This window comes from Camelina sativa, chromosome 12, assembly GCF_000633955.1.
Source record: "Camelina sativa cultivar DH55 chromosome 12, Cs, whole genome shotgun sequence".
In the NCBI taxonomy this organism is placed as follows: domain Eukaryota; kingdom Viridiplantae; phylum Streptophyta; class Magnoliopsida; order Brassicales; family Brassicaceae; genus Camelina; species Camelina sativa.
Genome location: NC_025696.1, coordinates 32339020 through 32348177, shown reverse-complemented (window position 1 = coordinate 32348177; position 9158 = coordinate 32339020). Strand labels below are relative to the sequence as shown.

General features: G+C 35.5%; 2 protein-coding genes across 3 annotated transcripts; both read left to right on the top strand.

The window, feature by feature from the left end:
- On the top strand, positions 2508 to 4758 carry LOC104733027 (chloroplastic group IIB intron splicing facilitator CRS2-A, chloroplastic). 2 transcript variants are annotated; one of them, XM_010452642.2, is made up of 9 exons: positions 2508 to 2719; positions 2820 to 3031; positions 3126 to 3210; positions 3319 to 3386; positions 3524 to 3574; positions 3658 to 3731; positions 4124 to 4182; positions 4267 to 4343; positions 4449 to 4758. In XM_010452642.2, exons 1-9 carry the CDS (start codon positions 2716 to 2718, stop codon positions 4563 to 4565), a joined length of 747 nt encoding a protein of 248 aa, XP_010450944.1. In that variant the 5' UTR covers positions 2508 to 2715; the 3' UTR covers positions 4566 to 4758. The 2 variants fall into 2 exon arrangements, with proteins under 2 accessions (XP_010450944.1, XP_010450943.1); XM_010452641.2 differs by having other exon boundaries at positions 2814 to 3031.
- Positions 5041 to 5922, top strand: LOC104733026. The gene has a single exon (XM_010452639.1). The coding sequence runs from the start codon at positions 5141 to 5143 to the stop codon at positions 5852 to 5854; it is 714 nt and encodes a 237-aa protein (XP_010450941.1). The 5' UTR covers positions 5041 to 5140; the 3' UTR covers positions 5855 to 5922.

Sequence of the window (9158 nt, the reverse complement as noted above, 5' to 3'; positions counted from 1 at the left end):
GGAATACTCTCTATCTGATTCAATGTATATTCGATGCCCAGCTACTTGTTCAACTCGTCGTGGGCGTATATGATCTCTGCCGGTTCTGCGTTGCTCTCTTTCTGTACCCTGAGTGCTTCTCCTCTGATTGAAACAAGTCTCTCTTCCCCCAGTAGGTGACTTAGCTGTTCTGATCCGTGTATACTTGGAGGAAGCTCCCACGTGTGCCTTCCCTTTAGCTAAGCGGAGAGCTTCATTCGGACTAGGCGGGTCTGAAGAACTCTGTTCTGAAGCACTAGATGCGTGAGCTATGTCCTTGAACTGTTTCTCAAACTTGTTACTGAGCTGCTCCATCTGTTGCTGAAACTGAGTAGACATTAACTTGTTTGCTTCTGCTATTNACTTGTTTGCTTCAGCTATTTGCTTGGACATGGCTTGGTTCAAAGCTTCCATAGCCTCTGGAGAAAGCTCCATTGTACCTGCAAATTAAAGAAGAAACTCGCAGTAAATTGTTCTTGGAATGAGAAACAAAAATAAACTCTAAGACTCTGAATTTTAAACAAGAAATCACGACTACAGACCCAGTATCGAGCGACACCACAATAGAATCGATCGACACCCAACCCTATAACGAACAAACTCGAAATAATTAAACCCTAATTGTAGTCTAAATTTGAAACAACACAAAGCTCGACCTAGACTCAAACGAAACCCCAAAAATCAAACCCTAAAACTAAACAAACGAAATTTAAGCAAAAACACAAGAGAGTAGGGTTTAGAATCACTTAGCCTTGGCACAGAGTTGGCTCTGATACCACATGACAGGATCTCCCTAGGATAGAACTCTGATGAAGGCTGATGAATGGTAAGTGGTGATGCGAATTCGATGATGTTGATGGTCGGGTGACTTTGAGTGAAGATATGTGAATATCGAATGATGAAAACAATGGTGAGATGGTGAAGATTGTTTGATGATTATATGGATAGTAACAAGTGAAGAGTTTCTGAATCACAAAGTGTATAGAAACCCAGAAATCAAGAACGCATTCAAGAATTCAAATTGAGAGAAGAAAGTTCACAAAACGTGTTTACAACATACTTCTTCGCTAAAGAACAAAAGAGGCGTAGCTTTGGGTTTTAAACACCCTAGGGCTCGACACTCCAAACAACAAGAAGTGCAAAACTAAAACAACAAGACGTTTTAAGGAAATAAGAAAACAGCAAAACGTCCAAGTGACCTGTAGTACTACGGAAGTCACTTGAATTAGTACAGAAGTACATTATTCCCCTTTGGTAATGATTTCTAGATAACTCGACGTAGTGATCCATTTGCCTCATTAAAAACCATGCTGAGAAAACCCATTGGGACAAAACTCAGCTATGGGAAAAAGAGTACAAACTTCACACCTAAGTTACCTAGTCCTCATTACCGGGTGAAGTCTTCAGGGTGGATATGTTGAAGACTTGGATCCTTGGTAGGTTGAATGACCCGTCAACTATGAGTGAATGAGCTTCCTTGGCCATCTCCTTAGCTCTTGAACGAGTGATCCTTCCCACCACCTCCGGTTGCTCTGCAGCCTCTGGCTCCTTGCTTGCCACGATCATATCATGATGACTACAAGCATCACTTCCCAACTACCTTCATCATATGGATTCCGTACCAAGCAGCCCTTATTGCGCCTCTGCGAGTTGATCCAACCTTTATGCTTAGGGTTTCAAAGCAACCCCTAACCGACTACACCAACATAGTCCCTAGTCTCTCTGCCGTCCTGTTACTGTGGGTTCCTACCGCCCCGGTGGACATTGATGCATTGATACTCTTGCTAACGTCACAATGTCTTATGACAATGACCATTCAACTGTCCCTTGAAGCTCTTGCGGATGGTCCCTCGATGTACCAAGATCTCACATGTACCATTGGGTTCCCAAACCTATGGGTCATAGCTCTCTTGGACTCTACAATCAATGAAATCTTTTTATCACATCTTGGCATTGGGGAATGCCCTCTTTTTAATGTTTCAAACTTTACCTGCTGCCTCATCTCTGTACTTGTAATGGCTAACTACATTGAATGAATGAAGCACAAGGTTTTGACAAAAAAAAAAAAAAAAAGTTCCAAAATTTCTAGAAATTTTTAACATATAATCAAATCTCTTTAAATCTCTCAAAATTCTAAAATATTAAAATCCCACCAAATATCTTAAAATATTACATTCAATACACCCCTTTAGTTTTAAATCCCATGTTATTTCATATTTCAAAACTATAAAATATTTTTTTGTATAAATTTTTAAATTTTTGTCGATTGGTTCTCTTTGTCGAGATTAATTTTTGTTTTTTATAAGGTTTTTATGTGTTACTAATGAAAAACATTAAAAAGCAAAATCATAAACAATAACTTCCAATTCGTCGACTATTCACATAAAATACTTATATTGAAAAATATTTATTATAATTGTATACTATAATCCTAATTAAAAAAAATATATAGAAAAACAAAATATTGGTGCAGGTTAAATTCATCCAACGCCTTTTGTTCCTTCCCCTCTCCAGCTTTCCCCAATAAAAAACCAACAGCAAAATTAGTGAGACTGATAAACTCATTGTCGCTTGTGCTTATCCTCTTTGAAGGTTTCGTTTACACAATTCTCCTAATCGTTCTTTGAAATCCTCAAAATTCTCCGGAAATCTAACTCTTTACTCTCTTAAGAGTTCATCAGAACCTCGTCGTCATTGATGGGTCAGTGTCACTTTTCCCTTTAGAAGATATAATTTAGGGTTTTAGGTCATTCCAGAATCAATTCTTGACTAAGCAATTTTTACATCTTTTTCAGTTACAGCGATGTTTTGTGCGTTGTCTTCTCCAGTCACATCTCTTCTCTACCCTAAAGCTTATAAACTGGGTCAAGCTAAATCGAATTCGAAGAGATCATTATGCTCTAAGCGTGCTTCGTTGCCTGTTTCTGATAACAATCTTAAGTTTGAATACACACCATGGCTTATCGTTGGACTTGGTAACCCTGGATTGAAGTATTACGGAACAAGGCACAATGTAAAAGTTTCACTCTTTTACATTCAATTTTGATGTTTATGACTTCAAAGTTCTCTTCTTTATTTAATTCTTGATTTGTTTTGTTTATGTGTAGATTGGTTTTGAGATGATTGATCATATAGCTCAGGCTACAGACATTTCCATGAACACTATACAGTCCAAGGCTTTAGTTGGGATAGGTAGGTTCTCTAGTTCACAGCAATTTCCTGTTTTTGATTCACTTGGTTTCAGGTGTTTTTTTAACTTGTTTGTTCGTTAATTTTGGATTCCCTATGTGACCAGAACAGGTTCTGTTGGAGAAGTTCCGATTTTGTTGGTTAAACCTCAAGCATACATGAATTTTAGTGGTGAATCGGTTAGTTTTTTCTTACAATGCTATCCCTTGAGTGATATAACATATGCTGTTTTCTCTACACTAGATTTGATAGCCTAAATGCTTTTGCTGTATCTTCATTCTCTAAACTTGAAATGGTGTGGTAATGTGTTCTTAAGGTTGGACCGTTAGCGGCGTATTATCAAATACCCTTACGCCACATCCTGATGGTAAGTACTGAGTCTTATTGCTTGCTGTGTGATGATGATGAAGTGGAATTGACCAAAAGATTGTATCTGCCTCTATGGTGTAGATATATGATGACATGGGTTTGCCTAATGGTGTCTTGAGGCTTCAACCAAAAGGAGGTCATAGCCAACACAACGGGTAAGTAATGTCTCTGAAGAGGGAAGTGGGTCAATGTGGGTTCTTTTGGTTCAGGAAATGAACAAAAACTGTGTGTTTGCTTATAAACTTAGAAGGAATCATATGTGAAGTCAAATATTCAAATCTCCTGCAATCTTTTTTTCCGAGTTCAATTTCTAAACTTAATACTCGCTTTTGAGGAAGGGAGATGTTATTTTGAAAGGACACAAAAGTTCAAGATCTAAGACCTATAGATAGTGAAAAATAGAATCGAGTTCAAATAGTGTAAAGCATTTTCATTTCTAGGAAGCGCATCATTGTGAAGAAAGTAATGCATCTTCATCATTTATGATTTCTAGTCAGAATTACATGTAACCATTGCATGTCTATAACTTCTTTTGTTATGTTACCAGATTAAAGAATGTGACAGAACATTTAAATGGTTGCCGCGGCTATCCCCGCTTATCAATCGGTATGTGTCCAATTTCACCTTGAAGGTCCTATCTCCAAATACCCCTTTTGCAATCATAGTAAAAAATTGTCTGTTGAATTGCAGGAATTGGAAATCCACCAGGTAACATGGACATGAAAGCGTTTCTTCTCCAGAAATTCAGCCCTTTGGAGCGTGAACAGGTAAACCTAAGTTCATCAGTCAATAGAACTCTGCAAATCTGAAACTTGTATGTCTACTTGTTCATCGAATTTTAAATGGGATATGTTGAACTGAATCATGTTTAGATCGATGATGGACTGGAACAAGGTGTTGAAGGTGTGAAGACACTTATTGAAGAAGGATTCAGCGATTCAATATCACGATTCAATTTGGGACAAAAATACAAGTTTCGCACAGTTTAATTTCCTCTATATCTATCTACTTGGTCGTGATGATACCTGTCACAGTAACCAGTAACAGTAGTAACAGTAGTAACACCATAGTCCAAACATTGTTATTACCCTTAGTTTTTGTTTTGTGTAGCTTATATTGTATTTTGTAAGCGTTATTAGATAACGATCAAAATTTTATCGATATATTATGAGTTTTTCTATTGGTTTTAAGTCTATTAAAGAAACAAACAAAAGATCAGATATTTATTACCGGACTAAACCAAATTACACAAATTGTATAGATTGATGGATTAAGGACATTAATGACCGTTTGATCAATGATTCACTGGGACCCACACACACTATCTAAATAAGACCGTTGAACGTAAGAAAAAAAAAGGAAAAGGGTAAAATCGTCAACACAGGAAAAGTCTAATTTTTCCTTTTTACTATCAGACCGTTGCGGAAACCATAAAAGAGAAACCTTTTTTACCAATCCCTTAAATAAAGTCTCTTGCAAACAAGAAGAATCGAGTTAACAAAAATAAAAAAGCTCTCTCTTTTACTGAAGAAGTGATTCGAATTCGAAGATCGTATCTGAATCAATGGCGGATATACTCTCGAAACCGAGCATGGAACAACTGTTCTTCTCTGTAGATCCGATGTCTCTTATACTCTCTCAAAACGCCGACACTCATCAGCTTAAACTCTTGTTAGACGGTTTCTCCGGTTTCGAAAGAGGTCCAAGATATGACGAATACTCCAAACTACGCGAATCAAAGCTTCGTATGAAACGTGATTTCCAGAAATATCTCGACGAGGAAGACGTAGAAGAGCCGAGGATCAAAAAACAAGTCAGATTCGAGGGCAATTCGGTAATTTCACCAGAAAAAGTTAAGTTTTCGCCGGAGGAGAAGAAGAAACAGAGTAGATTTGGGTTATCTCCGATGAGAAAAGCTGTGCCGTCTTCGTTGGCTCAATCGGTTCCTGATTTCTCCGCCGTGTTACGTAAAGAGAATCGTCGTCCGGTGAATTACAACACTACTACTACTACTCCGCCGGCTTCGAAGAGTAGAAACGGCGGCGTTTTGTCGGGATCGGTTTCGAGAGGGAGCAAGTCGGCGAGTGCAGGGGAGAAGAAGAGTAAAGGGATGATGATGATGGGAATGGCTCGTAAGAGTTACGCGAATGTTGAGGATCTTAAGAAAATGTCCATGGCGGCTGCTTCTGCTATTAATGGAAGCGGTGGAGGAGGGAGAAGAGTCGGTGACGGTGGTGGTGGTCGCCGGACTATTCTTGGTTACAGACAAATTTACTGATTTCGTTTCCAAAGCTTTTTGATTTTTATTCTTTTTCCCCACGATTTATTCTTTGTTTTTGGATTTGATTGTTGATTTGTTTTTTTTTTTTTGTTTTTTTTTTTGTTATTGGTGTGTTGGTGATTTGATTTGTTTGTAAGAAAAAAATAAACATACATTCTTGATATACGAATTTAAACTTTGTGTGATTCTTTCAAATTACTTTGTCACATTCGTTCATGTACAACGTTTACAAAACACATTATGTATTATAATTTTATAAAGTGTATAATTAAGAGTAATTAAGTGGTACCCTAATTCGTGTATATATCTAAGGTATTGTGTCACGTAGGTAAAATACATTAACTTAGGGGTTTGCGTGTTGATTTTAATTCTTCCACAAAAGTTATTCGATGTATTCACCATTTTCTTCCACATGTCTTTTTGAATAAACCACAGCTTTTTCGATTAATTAGGAAACTCTTATCTACTAATTCGTCTGTAATTGCCTCTTCTTTAGTATTTCTAGATCGTCAGTCACCGACTCAATCTATAGTTCTATACGAAGCATTTATACACATACACGTCTTTAAACTTTCTATAAATACATAAATTACACAATTGAAGTTCAAGGACATCGTATAGTGGGATATAGTATGAATCGTGCTTTACTCGTGGTTTCATCGAAGACAAATCAAACATAAAATTTTGAAAATATTCCAAGTGTTTGGTGGTAATCCAGCAAAGAGACGAAATGAGTTTGACATTCATGATTCATATTTATGTGTGATTATATGATGAAATAACAGTAGAGCATAACCGTATGTCCAAATTATACGTTTGTTTCCATAATTCCATGTAATTATATGGGTTCTGGCTTAGGGGAATAAAAACAAGGACACATTCTCATTCTCATCACGTGATCACTAATCAGTCACCAACGAAAGTAAATATGTGTAACAAAAGTCTTTAATCGTGAAAGAAGAGAACCTCTTTCAAGGAAACTCGTACCGCCGATTCCTTAATTAAAACAAACACTTTAAACATATATTCTTTGTTAACTAAAACAAACACTTTAAACATATATTCTTTGTTAACCAGATTTCAAATTAATACCACATACACACATATAGAAAATTGTGGACTTATCAATATAATGTAATTTTGTCCAAAAAAATCAATATAATGTAATATGTACTAATTAACAAAAGTCTATGTGTACTCAAATTTGAAACAAGTACATAGAAATAGAAAAAGAAACACAAACAACAATTAAAGGAACATATATATACCATCAACAAAGGCAAAACTATGCTAAGTGGGCAAAGACGGGATACAGAGGAAGTAGACGGAGTGGATGGCAATATACGCAACCTGCAACCACGCCTCAAAACCAATACGTAATGGCAATATACACAAGCTAGTTTTCTGGTATCACCTAAACTAGAAAAACTACTTGGATTGGGAAGATCGAACTTCCTAAGACAAGCCAAGACATAGAGAACCAAAAACAGAGGAAGGTAAGGAAACAAACTACGACACCGAAGTCGAAGCCAAAACAGAGGAGATATATAGGAGAGCCGTGATAATCTGGACAGAGGTGAAACGCACAAGGAGCTATCCTTTCACGATTGTTGGGATGAGATTAAAAACTGAGCATCAAACAACCACAAACTGAGGCGAAGGGGAACCAAACAGAGAGATGGCTTACTTAACCTTTTTGAACAGAGCGCCATAAAAATCAAAGAAGAGAACCTCTTTCAAGGAAACTCGTACCGCCGATTCCTTAACTAAAACAAACACTTTAAACATATATTCTTTGTTAACCAGATTTCAAATTAATACCACATACACACATATAGAAAATTGTGGACTTATCAATATAATGTAATTTTGTCCAAAAAAATCAATATAATGTAATATGTACTAATTAACAAAAGTCTTTGAGTTTAACTTATCACCAAAATTTTATAATGCGTAATTGTCAACTGGCCACGACCGCCCTTGTTTGTGGCTATGTAAATTCGAGTTTGCCACTTAAAACTTTTTTGATTTTCCAGTTATTATTTTTTATTGAAATATCGCCGCAAGTAGCCACAAATAATTGTGTGGCTATGTGAAAAAAAGTTAAACCCGGGTAAAATTTGGGTCCAAAATTTGAGTTAGAGCCACCAAAGAGTCTCAAAAGTGTCGCTGCTAAAAAATATACAAAAAGCTCTAGTTTTTCTCTTTTAAGATACTTTACCTCAAAAAAAAAATTATTTTCCTCTCGAGACTTTTCATTTTACCCATTTCTTTCTCTCTAGTTCGTCGATTTTTTCTCATGGCCTCCAAACTTCTGCATGACTTACTTTGACAATATCTACCCACACTTTAACTATATTAGAACCCAAACAAACAAAGTGAATCTTTTGGTCTGGATCGTTTGTTGCCTATCGTCCTTCAGCAACAACCAACTTCTTTCCAGTAATATCCATCAGTCCGCATTTCTTATTTTCCTTTGAGACAATTTCATTGATACGCTGCAATGTCAAATAATATAAACCAACCAACAATCATATGACTTGACATAAACAACTTCATAAGGCCATGTTTATAGGTATATCAGATGGGGTGTTCTTAGGCCCTTTAAAAATGAAAATAATTGAATAGTAGACTTAAGATCAGGCTCATTGATCTTATTCTAGAACTGTTCTTGGGCCTGATTTTGTGTGACGTGTCTCTCTCAGATTGGTTGAGAATATATGAAATAAATTTAGACATTAATCTATGTATTAATTAAAGAAAATGTTTGTCTTGTTTAATTAATTAAGTAATATGTTTGTTTGGTTTTTTTTAAATTTTATTTACAATGTTTTTTTTTCATAAAAAATGGCATTGTATTTTGAATTTTAGTAAAAGTTTTATAAGTTTGCAATTAAAATGTTATTTTATAAATTTTTATAATTGTAATATGTTTAAGAATATTAATAAACATTATATTATTAAATAGTATTGAACATTCTTAAATTTTTTATTATACATTAATCTATGTATTTATTAAACAACTTCATAACATATATGATACTAGAATTTTTATATGTCCTAGCAGATTCAATTAACCTTATGCAGTTGTAATACTTAAGGTGTCAATACATATATTAATCACTGGAAAATTTTATTAACAATTGAGATGCAATCAATAAATCACAAGTCAAGTCCAATAATAAATAAATAAGGTTAATTATTATTGAGCATGGCCCAGTGAGGGTTGCTCACGGGGTTACTTTAAATTTTATGGCCAAAAATAAATAAAAAACATAAATTTAAACCCAATAATCAGAGA